Source organism: Peromyscus leucopus, chromosome 5 (genome assembly GCF_004664715.2).
Source record: "Peromyscus leucopus breed LL Stock chromosome 5, UCI_PerLeu_2.1, whole genome shotgun sequence".
NCBI lineage: Eukaryota > Metazoa > Chordata > Mammalia > Rodentia > Cricetidae > Peromyscus > Peromyscus leucopus.
The window spans coordinates 48,044,469-48,062,695 of NC_051067.1; the positions used below are offsets into that span (position 1 = coordinate 48,044,469).

The window sequence follows — 18,227 nt, forward strand, 5'->3', positions numbered from 1 at the left end:
TTAACTATGTAAAGATGTGTTTTATCTTGCCTACATAAGGCACCTGACTGATCTAATAAAAAGCTGAATGGCTAATATCGAGGGAGAAGGTATAAAGCAGGACTTATGGGGAGGCAGAGTAAGGAGGAGGAGGAATTTAGGCTCTGGGAGAAAGAAAAGGAGACAACAGGGAGACACCAGGGGCCAGCCAGAAAGACATGGAGGAAGCGGGACATACAGAATAAAAGAAAGGTTAAAAAGTCCTGAGGCAAAATGTAGATGAAGAGAAACAGGCTTAAATTAAGTTAAAAGAGCTTGTGGAACAAGCCTAAGCTAAGGCCAAGCATTCAGAATTAATAATAAGTCTCCGTGTCTTTGGGAGCCAACTACAAAGACTAGCTTCAAACTTACGCCAATCCTTCTGCCTCAGACTCTGCAGTGCTGAGATTATAGGCATGTGCTACCATGCCTGACTCCTGAATGTTTCTTAATCAAATCAGTAATCAATGCAGATAACCATGTAAAGCAGGCAGGGGCACTTCAGTTGGTGGGACAGACACATCCAAAGGAGCTTATTATTGTGGGAGACATAAAAACCCTCCTCTATCACTACTACAAAATTCTCATTGTCCATCAGCACCTGTGGGATTCCTTCCCATAGAGTAAACATGTGGCTTCCATACATGGCCAGGGTCCATTGGTGTGTGAGAACAATTCATCACGTCATGCCCTACTTTAACAAATGAAAGAGGACATGGAGCACCTTGTCCATTGTGGAAGAAAAATGAGTTTGATCCTCTTGTTGGTTCTGAGTTATGATGTAAAATTGTCACTTGCTTTACAGACCATGGTCAAAGAAGTGAGAGACTCATTATTATATCTATTGGACTGATCACAGTAGTAACTATGACAATCTTTTTGCTCTTTTCAATTGGGTGGAGACAACACCTGGTAACCTTTTCTTTGCTCTTTCTAAGTCTTTGTTTCCAAGCTCTAAATACTATTTCTGCATCTCTCCCAAGCACTTGCCCACATGCACATGCATGCACGTAACACTTGTACACATCAGATTATGAACGTGACCATTGATGAGGGTGGATCTCTTGTGACCCAATCACTCCCCCAAAGGCCCACTGTGGTGGTTTGAATGAAAACGACCCATAGGCTCATAGGGAATGGAACTATTTGGAGGTGTGGCCTTGTTGGAGGAAGTGTGGCCTTGATGGAGGAAGTGTGTCACTAGGGGTGGGCTTTGAGGTTTCAAATGCTCAGGATCACTCTTCCAGCTGCCTGTAGATCCAGATGTAGAACTCTCAGCTCCTTCTCTAGCACCATGCCTGTCTGCATGCTACCATGCTTCCCACCATGAAGATAATGGACTAAACATCAGCCAGTGCTAATGAAATGTTTTCCTTTATAAGAGTTGCTATGGTTATGGTGTCTCTTCACAGCAATAGAAACCCTAAGACAGCCACCTGTGAACATTGCTACATTGCAGACCAGACCTTCAACACAAGAACTGTTGGGGTACAATGCATATTAAAACCATAATAATGCACACATGTATTTTGAAGATTTACTTTTTGTTTGTTTGTTTTGTTTTGTTTTGCCTACATGTATGTCTGTGCACCACATGTATGCAGTGCCTGCAGAGGCCAGTAGAGGGCATGAATCCCCTGGAACCAGAGTTACAGGCAGTTATGAGCTGCCATGTAAGAGTTGTCAGTGTCCTTAACTGCTGAGCCATCCCTCAAACCACATGACAAATAGGTCTCAAAGTTAGAATATAGCCCAAGCTCTCACTGCCTTGGTCATGTTCCATTTGGTTGGTGTGTAGAGAAATTTTGCCTTTGAAAGTTCTCTTTTTCCTGTCCTAATTAAAGCTAAGGCTGGGAAGATGGTTTATTACAGCATTTGGTGCTTCAGTAAACAAATATGTTCTAAAAATGTAAATTGCTGTGTGGAACTAAAACATATGCCCCAAATTCACATTAATGATATGCAAGTTAATAAAGACTTTGGTAAGCAAATAAACTCTTGGGAATTGATTGTTGTTATCTGGATGCTAAAAATATAACATCTATTATAAATAAATACCTGGCTCAACATGATCATAAACAAATTAATCATGGATTTGGATATAAATATTATACTGGGAAAGCTTAAGCACAATGTGCTTTCCTTTTTTCTTCCTTCCTTCCTTCTTTTCCTCTTTCCTTCTACCCTCCCCCAACCCTTATTTTTGTTTTTTTGAGACAAGGTTTCTTTGTGGCCTTAGGCACATCACACATCTTTCTCTTTTTCTAGTAGGGTCTCAGCTATTCCAGGCTGGCCTTGAACTTGTTATGTAGTTGAGGACAACCTTGAACTAGATCTTCTTGCTTCCATCTCCCAAGTGATGGGATTATACACATGTATCACAATGCTCAGTTTATGTGGTGCTGGAGATTGAACCCAGGACTTTGTGCATATGAGGCAAGTATTCGGCCAACTCAGCTACAGCCCCAGTCCTCAATGTACACTTAAACAAGTCCATTTACTCCTGTAGTGTTGGGCATCTATCTATTTTTGTTGTCATTGTTGTTTTGTTTTGTTTTTCAAGACAGGGTTTCATTGTGTAACAGTCCTGGCTGTCCTGGAACTCACTCTGCAGACCAGGCTGGCCTTGAACTCACAGAGATCTGCTTGCCTTTGCCTCCTGAGTGCTAGGATTAAAGGTATGTTCCACCACGGCCCAGCAGGGCAGCTATTTTCTAATAAAACACACTCATGACTGGTGAAATATACTTCATGTACCTTTACATGCATCCCGCTGATAGGAAGTTATGATGTTATTAATACAGTCAGTCACACTTGGGAAGATTTGATCATGGAGAACTCTTTGTAGTGCTGGTGTGTGAAGCTGGCTTGTCCATGCCAGGCAAGTGCAAGCCACACTCCCATACCTAGGAGAACTCTTTAGTCAAGACAGTTGGGAGTTCACACCTTGGAAGATTGCCCTCTTCAGAAACAAGCCATATCCCATTCAGGTGATGTTTACAAAATATCATATGTCAGCATTTCAGAAGATGGACCATGAAAGGACGTGAAACTTGTGTCACTGGATGAAGCATGACACTCTGTGATGACCTCTGAGACTCCACCCTGGAGCTGCCTGGTATTGACAGACAGCAAGCTTGTTGGCCTCTGGGAAGTCTGTCCCTCAAAGTAATCCATCCTTTCTAGGCCATTCTCTTTTGGACCTGGTCCCAGTCTCAAGCCTCAGGAAAGTTAACAATCATAGGCAGAGAAGAGGGTATGGGCTGCCATGGAGAAAGGATTCTCTCATCTCCCCTTCTCTTGCTCTGTTGAGATCCAGAGTTGGGCTCAGTTCTGACCTGTTAGCTTTGGCCTCTTGGGAAGAGTCTTCCAATGAGGCTATCTGGCAAGCAGAGGCTGTCACCTGTGATGCCTCTGCCATGTTCTTGGGTCATGTGCCCTTCCTGGTTACAAGGTTGCCCTGATGGCTTCCTGCCCGAGATCTTGTGCCTGTGCATCTGCCTGGAGAGGCTGCTGCTGCGCTCTCCAGCTCAAGTTCCTTTCTGATGAATTCTACTTCTTGGGACTCATTTCATAACTCCAAATTAATCTACAACCTCTGGAGGAAAGGTGGGGCCTCGCCCCATGACTCTGCTCATGTCTTTGTCCAGGCTACCTGGTTCATTTACATGGTCTCCATCTCTGTGTCTCCTGCCCTCATAATGTCTATCAACTTGATGGAGTTCTTCAACACCACACCCAACATGCTCTGAAGCCCCTGCTCCCCCCCAGTCAGGAGCTCACTATTTCCATTTGAACTTTTGTATCAGCTATTTTCTCATTGTCTCCAAGAACCAGTATAGTAAAGTCACTAAGAGCCTTATGTGTTGCTTGTTGCCATTTGGTGACCTTGACAATGGACTTAACTCCCTTTATGCCTCATTTTGTCATCTGTAAAATGGGTTTGATAATTATACCTCCAGGGCTTATTATGAGGATTTACAAAGTGAGTTTTGTGAAGTGATGGGCGATTAGTACCTTAAGCTCTATGTAAAGATCTGATCATTGTCTATGTTTTCTGGGGTCATGGTTAACACTGGCTGTCAGCTTGTCAGGGTCTAGAATCACCTAGGACATGTCTATGAAGAAGTTTCTGTGTGGGGTTAATTGAGGTGGAAAGATACACCCTAACTGAGGTCAATTCCTTTCCATGGGCTTAAGTCCTATACTTAAAAAGGAGAAGGTGGGGTGAGCACTTACCATTCATCTCTCTTAGCTTCCTGACTGGGGGTGTCATGTGACCAGCCGGTTCCCTCTCCTGCATTCATGCTTTTCCTGCCATGATGGTCTGCACCCTCAAAGTGTGAATCAAAACAACCTTTCTTCTTTTTTTAATACTTACATTTTTTTTTTCATTTTTACATCCCAACCCCTGTTCCCCTTCCCTCCCCTTCTCCCACTCCCACCCATACCCCCCATCCCACCCCATCCCCTCCTCATAGCAGGTAAGACCTCCCTTGGGTAGTCAACACAGGCTGGCATACCACATTGGGGCAGGGCCAAGCCCCTTCCCCCTGCATCAAGGCTGAGCAAGGCATCACACCATAGGGAATGGGCTCTAAAAAGCCAGTTCCTGTACCCGGGATAAGCCCTGGTCTCATTGCCAGGGGACCCACAAACACATCAAGCCACACAACTGTCACCCTCATTCAGAGGGTGACCTAGTGCAGTCCCATGCAGGCTCCCCATCTGTCAGTCCAGAGTCCGTGAGCTCCCACTAGCTTGGATCAGCTGTCTCTGTGGTTTTTCCCATCATGATCCTGAGCCCTATTGCTCCTATAATCCTGCCTCCCTCTCTTCAGCTGAACTCCAGGAGCTTGGCCCAGCGCTTGGCTGTGGGTCTCTGCATCTGCTTCCATCAGTCACTGGGTGTAGGTTCTATGATGACAATTAGAGTAGACACCAAACAACCTTCCTTTCTCAAGTTGCTTCTTCAGCTATTTTGTCACAGCAACAAGGAACAGTAGCTAGCATACCCCGGGGGGTTGTAATAGAGTATTATGGACTGGGAGGTCTAAGAAGCAGGGAGTTATTTCCTCATAGTTTGGAGGCTGAAGTCCAAGCTTAAGGTGCTGGCAGGGTTGGCTCCTGTGGGAGGCGCCAGTTCCTGGCCTACAGATGGCCATCTTCTTATGACCCTCTATGTATGTCTGCACCCTTACCTCTTCTTCATATAGAGATACCAGTCAGACTGGATTAAAGCCTACCTATCTGATCTCATTTAAAACGAATTATTTCTTTAACAGTTCTCTTTTATACTTTGGGTTTTGTTTTTATTTTGTTCTTTATTTTTTTTTTTTTCTTTTTTGGCAGGATCTCACTGTCACCCAGTCTGGCCTTGAACTTGAGAGCCTTCTGCCTCAGCATCCCCAGAACTAAGATTACAGCCATGAGCCATCATGTCCAGCTGCTCTGGCTCCCCCTTGCCACCCTCTTTCCTTCATTCCCTCTCTTCATCCCTCCCTCACCCATCTCTTTCTATTTTCTTCTTCCCCTCTCCCTCCCTCCCCCCTTCCCTTCTTCTGTATCTCTCCCTTTATTCCTTCTCTTTGGAAGCTGAGGAAGGAACACAGGACCTTGCACTTGCTGGGCTATATCACGAGGTGCTGAAGATGAGACCATCTACATGTCGGTTTGTGATGGGGGCATAGTTCTACTCACAACAATAACTGAACAAATACTTTGCATCTGGACCTGTCAAGCTCCTGAAGCCACTGTTATTGGGTTCCTGTCTGTCCCCAGTTTCGCTTTAAAATCCGTCCACTCACTGTGACAGCATTAGGAGGGAAGACCTTTGGGAGGTCATTGGGATTAGATGACTTTAGACGAGTTCTGAGGGTATGTGCCCCTCTCTGATCTCTAAAGTGTGAAACGTACTGAGAAGAGGACTGTGAACCACGGAAAGGCTTCCGCCAGAGCCCCTCTGTGCTGCTATTTGCTCCCCAATTGTAAGCCTCCAAGATTGTGTGTGTGTGTGTGTGTGTGTGTGTGTGTTGTATGCAGGTGCACATGTGGACATGTGCATATATAGAGCCCAAAGGACAACCACAGGCATCATTATCCAGGTGTCCAGTGCTGTGGAATAATCCTTCTGTACACTGTGAAAATGTGTTGCTCTTCTTGTTAATAAAAAGTTGATTGGCCGATAACTAGGCAGGGTTTTCAGGGAAGAAGGGTAGAGTTTGAGGAGTCATGGGCCAGATGTGGAAGAAGCAACAAGGGAAGTTCATAGATGAGGAAAATGAGCTTCAGAGCAGCACATAGACTAATAGAAATGGGTTGATTTAAGGTACTGGCATAAAAGCTGACATGTGGACCAGTGGAACCAAACTGAAGACCCTGACATTAATCCGCACACATATGAACATATGATTTTCAACAAAGAAGCCAAAACTGTACAATGGAAAAAAGAAGACATTTTCAACAAATGGTGTTGGCATAACTGTATGTCAACATGTAGGATGCTGCAAATAGATCCATATCTGTCACCTTGCACAAAACTTAAGTCCAAGGGGATCAAAGACCTCAACATATATCCAGTTACTCTGAACCTGATAGAAGAGAAAGTAGAAAGTAGTCTTGAATGCATTGGCACCAGAGATCACTTCCTAAATATAATACCAGTAGCACAGACACTGAGAGAAACAATAAATGGGACATCTTGAAACTGAGAAGCTTTTGTAGGGCAAAGGAAATGGTCAATAAGACAAAACGACAGCCTACAGAATGGAAAAAGATCTTCACTAACCCTGACAGAGGGCTGATATCCAGAATATATAAAGAACTCAAGAAATTAGACATCAAAATACCCAACAGTCCAAATAAAAAATGGGGTATAGAGCTAAACAGAGAATTCTCAACAGAAGAAGCTTAAATGACTGAAAGACAGTTAAGGAATTGCTCAACATCCCTAATCATCAGGGAAATGCAAATCAAAACGACTCTGAGATACCATCTTACACCCATCAGAATGGCTAAGATCAAAAACACTGAAGATAGCTTATGTTGGAGAGGATGTGAAGCAAGGGGAACACTCCTACACTGTTGGTGGGAATGCAAACTTGTACAGCCACTTTGGAAATCAATATGGCGTTTTCTTAGAAAATTGGGAATCAACCTCCCTCAAGACACAGCTCTACTACTCTTGGGCATATACCCAAGGAATGCTCAGTCATATCACAAAGACACATGCTCAGCAACGTTCACAGCAGCATTATTTGTAATAGCCAGAACCTGGAAACAACCTAGATGCCCTTCAACTGAAGAATGAATAAATAAAATGTGGTACATACACACAATGGAGTACTACTCAGAAGAAAAAAAACAATGATATCATGAGGTTTGCAGGTAAATGGATGGAACTAGAAAATATTCTGAGTGAGGTAACCCAAACTCAGAAAGACAAACATGGTATGTACTCACTCATAAGTGGATGCTAAATGTAAAGCAAAGGATAACCAGACTGCAACTCACAACTTCAGGGAGGCTACCTAGTAAAGAGGACCCTAAGAAAGACACAGGGATTGCCCAGAGACAGAGAAATGGATGAGATCTACATGAGCAAACTGGAGGTGAGGAAGGGTAATGGAGGGCAAGGGTCAGGGGAAAGAGATCTTAGGGGATCGGGAGGTCCCAGCTGGATCAGGAACAGAGTGGGAGAACAAGGAAAGAGATACCATGATAAATGAAGAACCCATGGGAATAGGAAGAAGCAGAATGCTAGAGAGGTCCCCAGAATACCACAAAGATACCTCCACTATAGACTACTGGCAATGGTCAAGAGGGTGCCTGAGCTGACCTACTCTGGTGATCAGACGGCTGAACACCCTAATGGTCATGATAGAACTCTCATCCAGTGAATAATGGAAGCAGATGCAGAGATCCACGGCCAAACCCCAGGTGGAGCTCCAGGAGTCCATTCGGTGAGAGAGAGGAGGAATTGTATGAGCGAGAGATATCGAGACCATGATTGGAAAAAGCACAGGGACAAATAAATAGCCAAACTAGTGGAGACACATGAACTATGGACCAATAGCTGAGGAGACCCCATGGAACTGAACCAGGCCCTCTGGATAAGTGAGACAGTTGATGAGTCTGAACTGTTTGAGAGGCCCCCAGGCAGTGGGACCAGGTCCTGTCCTTGGTGCATGAGCTGGCTTTCTGGAACCTAGGGCCTATGCTGGGATACTTTGCTCAGCCTTGGTGCAGGGAGGAGGGGACTGGACCTGCCTCAACTGAATCTACCATGCTGGGCTGAATCCCCGGGGGAGACCTTGCCTTGAAGGAGGTGGGAATGGGGAGTGGATTGGGGGGGAAGACTGGGGTGGGAGGAGAGAGGACAGGGGAATCCATGGCTGAAATGTAAAATTAAATTAATTATAAAATAAAAATATTTATAAAAAAAAGAAACAAGATATCCCCACTCATATCTCTTCAGATTAAAGTCTCCAAACTTTTATATCTTAAATATATGTCTATGAACAATGAAAAATGTTTTTTTAAAAAAAGAAATGGGTTGATTTAAGTTGTAAGAGCTGGCTGGAGACAAGTCTAAGCTATCGACGGAATATTTATAATTAATAATAAGTCTCTGTGTGGTTATTTGGGAGCGATAGCTGGGACACAGAGGAGCTTTGCCAAAAGTCCAGCTTTTTTTTTTTTTTTTTTTTTTTTGAGTCAAGGTGTCTCACTGGCCTAGAACTTGCCACTTCCCCAGTGCTGGGATTACAAGTGCATGCCATCATGCCTGGCTGTTGTCCATGAGTTCTTGGAATTGAACTCAGGTCAACTGAGCTGTCTTTCCAACCCCCTGTTACTTTTTTACAGTAGCCAGAACTAGCTGAAGCAGCCTATCAATTGACTCTCCACTGGCTGGACCCCCAAATGCTGTCTAAACGATCCTCATCTCCAGTATTGGGCTGGGGCTGCAGCTGGGCATCCCTAGCCCAGCCGGAAGACCAGTGTGCATCTCTCCGCCTTTTGGGGGCAATGCATGATCTGGCACTGCAAGGAGCATCAGCCTCTGGTCTCTTGATGTCCTGTGTAGTGGTGCCAATGTCACGAACCCAGAAGGTACAAGACAGAGAAGACAGCCTAGCACAGCACTGCTGGTTAGTGGCTAGAAAGAGGGGAACGTCCCAGTCACTAGAGAGACTTGCAGTGACCTGTTCCCACGGGTGGATACTGAGATCTCTTGATAGGCCCTGATAAACACTTTAATCCTTCCAATATCTTTGTCCATAGCAATTCTGCACATAGCAATTCTGAAGTCTGGGAGCATAACCACAGACTTGAGTATGTCCTCCTCTGCTAATCATAGTCAAGTCTTGTCTTCCAGGTAGATGTGAGGTCAGCGCTTGCAGAATGGTCACCCTCAATTATATTATGCACAAAAAGTTTATGGTTTTAGTGTACCAAGGTGCTGAATGGGTTGTCAGCCGCTGTCTGACGTGTGGTACCTTCTCTCCTCTCTTCAGTACATCTTTACCAATGGTACAGTTTTGTTTTAAATCTTGCATCTCTGTAGGACCCAGTTTCCACAGTAGTTGTTACAGAGGCAAATCTAATCACTAATCAATGCCTATTTATTGAGCACACATTACATCAGGCAACGCTACCCACTTGTGTTATTTTCTGGATATTCAAGAGCTCTTATGAGAAGGCTGCTATTGTCCTCATATGACCACAGCAGCAGGGTGGTTGGTGTGGGAGGGTGTGTGTGTGTGTGTGTGTGTGTGTGTGTGTGTGTGTGTGTGTGTGTGTGTGTGTGTGGTGGGGGTGGTGAAGGCTGTCAGCATCAGCAGAGCCAGCACTGGACAGAACCCGAGTTCAACCCAAGACCGAGTTCCCAGCTCAGGCTCCTGCCTCTATAGTCTCAGTCTTCTAAATGGCCGGGCCATTATTTAACCCCCACACAGACACTACCTGCCCTTTTGGTTTATATTTGATGGTGCTGAGGTTGAAGCCAGGGCCTCACAGGTGCCAGGAAAGTGCCCTGCCCCAGAGCCACTTCCCCGTTCCTTCCTGTCCTTTGTCATCCGCTTGTTCCTATGTAATCTGAACGAAAGTGGGCCGTTCCCAGGTGCATCTGCGCGTCCAAATGTCAGAGGCTGGGCAGGGTGAAAACAAAGCCACAATTTATTGCATCCAGAAGCAAGTGTTGAGACAGTGGCCTCCAAGCATCCAGGACAAAGGGATTGGTTTATATTTAAAACAGAGCTGAAATGAGTCTAATTTAACTTAAAAGCAAAAATAAATAAATAAATAAATAAATAAAATCGAATACCAATGTTAAAAGCTTCAGGTAAGCAATGGGGATTTTTACCAAAAGATTTGGAAAGAAAAGCTGGGGAGTGAGCACTTGCCAGCCCCCAGCTGTGGTAATGACAGGCCTGGTTCTTCACAGAAACACTTCCATGTCCCCTGCTCCAAATGCATGCTGCCCTGACTGATGCCATGCTGCTGCTTTTGTGGCTCACTGGGGAATGCTGCTTCCCTGCTCCAGCTAGTCCTCCATTTCTCACCCAGAGGCAGCCTGGCCCCAGCCTTAATTACCACCATTAGGCCGGCATTCAGCTACACAGCGGGAAGTGAAGTTTGTAGCAGGCAAGGGATTTATGGCTTGTAAGTGGCAAGGAAGCCTGATAAGGCTATGAAGCCAAGGGTGCATGTTTGTGGTTTCCTAGCAGCTTACAAATGAAGGTGCATGTGCGGAGGAGCATATATGGAGTGGGGGAGGGGGGTTGTGGGCATGTGTACGGAGGCCAGAGAATAATCTTGGGGGCTGGTCCTCAGGAGCCAGCCATCTTGTTTTTTGAGACAGGGTCTCTCTTACTGCTTGCCAGTTAGGCTCTGAAGGCAGGACAGGGACCCGCTAGGGACTGCCTGTCTCCACCTTCCCATTGTTGGTTTAGAAGCACACACCATAGTATCCAGCTTTCTTTCTTTTTTCTTTTTCTTTCTTTCTTTCTTTCTTTCTTTCTTTCTTTCTTTCTTTCTTTCTTTCTTTCTTTCTTTCTTTCTTTCTTTCTTCCTTCCTTCCTTCCTTCCTTCCTTCCTTCCTTCCTTCCTTCCTTCCTTTCTTTCTTTCTTTCTTTCTTTCTTTCTTTCTTTTTTTTTTTGAGACAGGGTTTCTCTGTGTAGTTTTGGTGCCTGTCCTGGATTTCGCTCTGTACCCCAGGCTGGCCTCGAACTCACAGAGATCCGCCTGGCTCTGCCTCCCGAGTGCTGGGATTAAAGGTGTACGCCACCACCGTCTGCCTGTATCCAGCTTTCTTATGTGGGTTTTGGGATCTAACTCAAAGTCCTTGTGTGGCAAGCACTTAAGCAGATAGACCCCATCTTTCAGCTCTTAAACTCCCTAGTGTAAAAATAGGCAGTGTGGTGGTGGTTTGGACACTTTTGCATTAAAATCCAGTCAGTTAATAATAGTGAAACATGGGAATATTTTGCAGATAGCCAATAGCCATCCAGTACTACTTAATGCCTGCCCAATAGGAGGGAAGTCATGCCTGGTACTGTAAACCGAGTCAGCTATCCACGGCTAGAGAGGTCACAGACCCTAGAGGAGAGCCCACCACTGCCACTTCCCCAATCTAGTGTATTTACTAACCGCATTCTAAATGCTTACCCTCATCCCTCCGGGTCAGTGTCGCTCTCACCCCTCATCAAAGAAGCTTCTTTTTGCAGCAGTCGAAAACCATTATAGAAAGCCACAACTGTTCACACTGTAGAGAACAACTGACCGTGGGTGCCCAGCCCCCGTTGATACATCTACATCGCAACCCTTTGGCCTACGGTTGAGGGAACTTACAGAAGTGGGGATGGAAGGCTGTCCGGGCGGAGAACAGGCTGTCGGCATGGCACAGGTGCTTCCCACACAAGAGACAGAGGAGCAGGGTCTCTGCTGTGAGGGAGTATCTCCTCTATGCCATGGGGAAGCTACAGCCATGAACTCCCAACAACAGTTGCATAAACAAGGCCAGCACAATGGCAACAGCAGTGAACAGGCCAGGCAGATGGGAGAACTCTCACAGGCCCACACCCAGATGAAGAGCCTCAGGCATAGTAATGGCTGCACAGCGAGGAAGAATCAGTCTTCTCCAGGCATGAGCCCGACAAGTTATCTAGTCCCAAGTGGTCAGCCCTAAACACGTAGGCATAGGACAATACTAAATAGACTCTGCAGACTGAATTTGCATCCATCCATCCATCCATCCATCCATCCATCCATCCATCCATCCATCATTCCATCCTCCCACCCACCCACCCACACACCCATCCATCTACCCATCCATGTATGTAACAATAACAAAGAAAAGGTAAGGGATTTGAAAGAAAGTGGGAGGAGTTGGAGGGGAGAGAAGAAGAGTAGACATGATATGAATATAGTACTCAGGCATGAAATTCCCCCAAAATTTAAATTACAAGAAGAAAACACAGATAAAAAGAAGAAAAAACCCTTAAAAAGATAAAAAAAAAATTAATAGAAACTTGGAGCCTGATATTGAATCAGGAGTAAATCACACATTTTTTACATTTTGAGGGGCAGTGCTACAGATCATGCCAGGCAAGCACTCTCACTGAGTACTGCCCCAGTCCTGATGACACTTATGAGCGGCTCTCATGCGTCAGGTGACCCACTCAGTGCTGGAGATACCACGGTGAACAACACCAGAGCCTCTGATCACCTGGCATGTGGGAGGCCAGCTCCCACCTTTTAAAGGGGTCCTATGAGGAGGAGAGAGGGATAAGAAACCTTTACACATAAAGATAGGGAGGAGACAGATAGAAACACAGGATAGCTTCAGGAGGACCTGGATCAAAATCCACCAGCCCCTTCTGTCTCTTCAAAAGGGCTTTTTATAACAATGTCAAGGGGCGGGGCAAAAGACCTCCTCCTTGCTAGATCAAAACACACCACACAGATAAGTGCAGACCCTTCCAAACACCAAGTAAACATGCCCATGGTTCAGTCTACCTTATGCAGCCCTGCTGGGTAAAGCAAGCTCAGATTCTCGGACCCTAAGTAAGTCCTCACTAGGAAACCTCTGTAGGTCTCTACACTGGGATTTACAGATATTCCTTGACAACCTCAAGCACAGATGTAGGACTCTCTTGTGGTGCCAGACAAGCTTAGAAACAGATTTGAGCTGGTCAGAGAGGCCATGTGACGGTGAGTCTTTGCTGATCTTGAGTTGAGATCTATAAAATAAACAGACCTACCACAGTCTGGCAGCAGACAGATACATCAAGTGCAGGGACCCTGCGGCAGCAAGACAGAGTCAGTGAGGCAGCCTTGGGTAATGGCAGCATGGAGGACACAAGGTTTGGAGGAGAGAGGTGACAGGCACTGGAGAGTAAGTCCAGGGCAGAGGAAACAGACCACAGGAGGTCGCTCCACGGCTCTGAGAAATCTTGGAAGCCATGGAGTCAAGACAGCAGCCTACAGTAAATTATTACAAATGGGTCTGAAAAATGTCACAAGTTAGCAAAACCCAGCGACAGCAGAATCAAACACAGAAATTGGATTAAAAATAAAAACCGGAGGGTTTGGAGGAGGTGGCTCAGAGAATAGAATACTTGGAACCCCAGCACCTATACCAAAGCTAGGGGCGATGGTAAACGTCTGGAACCTCAGCTCTGGTGGGAAGGAGGGGGATAGAGCGATTCTGGGGGCTGCTGGCTAGGCAGTTTAGCCAAAATGAGAGCTCCATGGTCAGTGAGAGACAATAATTAAAAAAAAAAAGAAAAAGAAAAAAAAACAATAACAACAACCAAAAACCTAGCAAATGTCAGGGCATGCCAGGCACGGTTGTCCCTGGGTCATCCACACTCATACCCAGGAGTGTGAAACCTGGATTGACAGCAGTTCATCTGCCGCCACTGCCGCTCTGGGCAGAGAAGGTGCTCAGCCAGGACATGGGCCTGGAGGTTGGGCCACCTTTGGTCTTGGGATTCTCCTACCACCCGGAAGCTGAGAATGTTACAGGGTAAATAAAGTCTATCCCAGCCCTGTTCTTCCCCAGCTGCAGCGAGCGTCAGCTCTCATGATATCAGCTCAAGCTCCAGCAGTCACCACACAGACAACTCCTGGCTTCCTCGGGCACCTGGCAGGCGCTCAGCATCACAGACAAAACCTTTGGACCACTGTGAGGGGTGGAGGAGGACGGCTGGAAGCTGCTCTCTGATCACCCCGGGACTCCAGTGGCAGAGCTGTGAGAGGGCACAGCAAAGGCCCTGTGGAGCTCAGACATTCCAGGTTGGGGGCAGGGGACCCTCGGGGGGAGCAGAGTGAAGGAGAGACATGCAGCACCCTCTCTTCCTGCCTGTGTGCCAGCTCTTTGTCACCACAGGGCCTTGTGGTACCTTGCTCTCTTGCTCCAGAGGTCGCTGTAATTATGGGCTTTCCTGGAAGGCCACCCTGTCCCTTCACTCCTGAGGGTGAGAAGGCAAGAGTAGAGTGTCTGAGGATGTCACCTCAGACACTCAGTGGGAGACACATGGTGTGCCTTGCTGTTTGCCCACAAATCCCAGAGCATAGTGTTTGTGTGGGAAAGCACCTGTGCAGCCTGTTCTCCAGCCAGACAGCTGGTGATTACAAGTATTTTGTATTCCAAAATGTTGTCAAACACACCCTTAAAGTGTCCCACCAATGATGGGAGTCATTAATGTCATGTTGCTAAGGACATGTAAAGAGGAGTCAAACACTGAATAAAGTGAGAAGAAGAAGAAGAAGAAGAAGAAGAAGAAGAAGAAGAAGAAGAAGAAGAAGAAGAAGAAGAAGAGATCTAGCAGAGAGATCCAGTTGGTAGTCAAGTCACAAACCCGACTTTTTATTGAAGTATAACACACATACAGAAAAGCACCCAAAATTAGACAGCTGGGAAAGTTTTTACAAACTAAACATATCAGGGTGACAGGCAGCTAGATACAGAGACAGAACATTCCAGAAGCCTCTTGTCTGCCCTCTCTGTTGCCCCTTTGAGAGAAGCTACTGTTCCTCCTTGAGTCAGCCTGGGTTGGCCTTCCAGGCCTGTGCTGTGTGAAAATGGAACTGAGGCTTGGACTAGCCTGCTCTCAGTCCCCTCACCAGGCCTGGAAGGTTCTCAGTGAGCTGTGGGTGGAGCTGAGACAGTCCCTTCTGGGGCTGGGCAGGAGTCCACCATGTGAATGACCCTCATCGGCTTCTCCCTTCAACATGGGCAGAAGAGGCCTTCTGCTTCGGGGTTACTGCGAACAGTGCCTCCATGGCCACTCTAGCGCGTTTCTCTTGATGATATGTACACATTTCTGTCGAGGATATTCTCAGGAGTGGAGTTGTCAACCCACACGATATTTACATCCAAATGAGGGTATTTCATGGAGTGAGTTTACTGGACGGCTCTCAGAGACTCCAGGAATGAACAGAAATCTAGGGATAAGTAGGAAGGTGTTGGGGGTGAGAAAGTTCAGTGGGTACAAGGTGTGGCGTGGGAGCGTCTTCCCAGGACAGTTACTAGTGGACACACCGTCTACAGGAGAATGTCAGAAAGGTGGTTGGAAATGGGGACAGTAAAACAGAGACAGGTTGGGAGGAGATTCCAGCACACTGTTCTCCCGACCTACTTTGCCGCCCTAGGTACTATCACACTACTTTTGTGGACCCTGGTCTCCTCTGTCGGGTTAATGATGCCAACCTGGGTCATAGAATAACGAGATCTTGTTATAGCTCAACAAAACCTCGTGGAATCTTAGCCTCTCATCTCACGCACAGTAGTAAAACTAAGAACGGTTTCCACAAAAGCTGCCAGAAAGGGTAGCAAGGCACAAACCTATGATAATGTAATAAAAATGATACATTCACCATCACCAGAACCATGGGATCTAGGAAGTCACATACTCTTCCCAACGTTATAGGCTGTCATCTAGCATACATTGCTTTTCAAGGATAATCAGAGCCTTACTTGGTTTCTGCCCTGGCAGAAGAGCAAGATGGGTAATTAACATTGCCTGCAGTTTGCTGGTTTGAACAGCTTGGCACACAACGGCTTACCCAGCAGCACACAGCAAGCCTCTCCCAGAGCCAGAGGGGCGGCAGTTTCCAAACACACAAAACAAAAGTCCTCACTGAGCGCTCAGCAACTGCACCTTTATCAGGAGGGCATGGAGGTATTCTAGACTGGGCCCATAGCCTCATCTTGGAAAATCCCAGGGCTTACTGCTATCTGGTCTTAGGGCACCCACATATCAGCTATGACAAACTGCTAGAATCTAGGCTTGTGAGACTTCTCCCAGCAGAGGTGGGAGAGAAGTGTGCAGTCAGTCAGTGTGACAAATGTGTTTGCTTCCTTCCTCGTGTGCAGCTAGGATTGTTTGTGGATCTGTACAGATGCAATAGGCGGCCACAGTTTAGGGGTTCAGGGAGGGGTTCAGGGATGAACTACCCACATATGGAAGTCGTGGTTTGCCTACACTGTCTGCAGCCTTGAGCAAACGTCATTTCTCTGTCCTTCAGCTATTCCCTCTCTAAAACAAACCACACTGGTATTCACTGTCAGATTAGAGATGTTAACAGCCATAACTTCTCAGATCAGTAAGTGGCATGTGACTGACTCTGATCCACTACTCGAGGTCAGGGCTGTCTCTGTTGAGACTCCCAAGGGTCTTACCTTACTAGAGACACCAAGCAGGAGGAAGCGGGCAGGAAGAGTGGCATTCGGACTGAGGAGGTGGCCCAGAGGGGCTGTCCTGGTGAGTATCTACATGCAAGGCTGCCTTAGTGTCTATACCACAAATGCTTCTTCAGAAGCATCAGCTCTGGAATGTTCAGTAATAGGCAGGTGGAGACATTAGCCATCTACAGGGTCTGGCACATGGCCTGTGAAGACTCCTATGATAGAGATGCCAGAGGAGAAAGAGACCTCACCTTCACATGTGGCTGGCTGACATGCTCTCATTTGATACTGAATTACTGTGTGCGGGAGACACTCGAGCATGGTTTCAATGTCAATGAATTACCCACTGAAATTTATTAACTGGATATATTTACATTTGAGGGTTAATGTTTAAAAACTGTAGACCCTTAAATCCACATTTTTACTTGGCACATTTGTTATTTGACTATAAAAATGTCTGTTTTCTTCTCTATAGATGGAAATAACAAAAATGAAACCAGAAGAAGAAGGAGAAGAAGAAGAAGAGGAGGAGGAGGAAGAAGAAGAAGAGGAAGAAGAAGAGGAAGAAGAAAGAAGAAGAAGAAGAAACAATGTCATGAAGAAAATATGGTAAACCAAGATGAGCCTAGATCACGATTGGTTGGAGAGAGATGGGGTGTGTATGGGAGGCATGCCTCTACATGGGAGGAGCGTGCACGGTCTCTACTCGGGACTTTTACAGCAGGAAAGGGCCAGTTTCATGACCATGGGTGTTAGAGAATGGTGCAGAAGAACTTCTTCTCCCGGAAGGGGTTTTCTGAGGCAGGCACTGGGATGATGAGGGGGTCCTCCCGCACGTGGGCTTCACAGTAGGCCAGGAGGTCCGAGGCTGCCTGGGAGACCTGCAGGGACACAGCATAAATGCTTGGTTAAAGGCATTCACAGAGTGGGTCCAGGCTGAGGTCCACCAGAAGAGTGGCCACAGCCAAAGTCGGGCTATATGGTATGCAAGATGAAACAAGTCCAGGGGCTGGCAGGTTTGGGTAGAACTGATGGGTTTAGAAGATGCTGCAAGGACCTGTTGTCCTAGAGGTCAAGGCCAGGACCCAGGGGGCTGAGAACATGCTGAGGGTGTGGCTCTCACCTAGCATGTATTTGATCCCAGCCCCTCTAACAAGTGAATAGAGAGAACAGAGCAGAGTAAGCTCATAGTGACTCTCCAAAGCCATTTCTGTAAGAATAACACAGAAGCTGTTCCTAGCCAGCCAGGCTGATTGTAATTATTAGTATTGGTTTTTCTTTCTTTTTTTTTTTTTTTTTTTTTTTTTTTTTTTTTTTTTTTTTTTTTTTTTTTTTTTTTTTTTTTTTTGGTTTTTCGAGACAGGGTTTCTTTGTGTAGCTTTGCGCCTTTCCTGGGACTCACTTGGTAGCCCAGGCTGGCCTCGAACTCACAGAGATCCACCTGGCTCTGCCTCCCGAGTGCTGGGATTAAAGGCGTGCGCCACCACCGCCCGGCTAGTATTGGTTTTTCTATAG

The 18,227-nt window shown here is 46.2% G+C and overlaps 1 protein-coding gene across 2 annotated transcripts in view; it reads right to left on the minus strand.

Annotated features, from left to right (window-relative positions):
* Window positions 1–17,247: 17,247 nt before the first annotated feature.
* Window positions 17,248–18,227, minus strand: part of Gng4 (G protein subunit gamma 4) — a 43,973-nt gene continuing 42,993 nt past the window's right edge. For both annotated transcript variants that reach the window (XM_028859815.2, XM_028859814.2), the window contains exon 4: window positions 17,248–17,593. In XM_028859815.2, coding sequence (XP_028715648.1) covers window positions 17,465–17,593 — 129 coding nt within the window. In that variant the 3' untranslated portion in view covers window positions 17,248–17,464. The remainder of the gene's footprint in view (window positions 17,594–18,227) is intronic.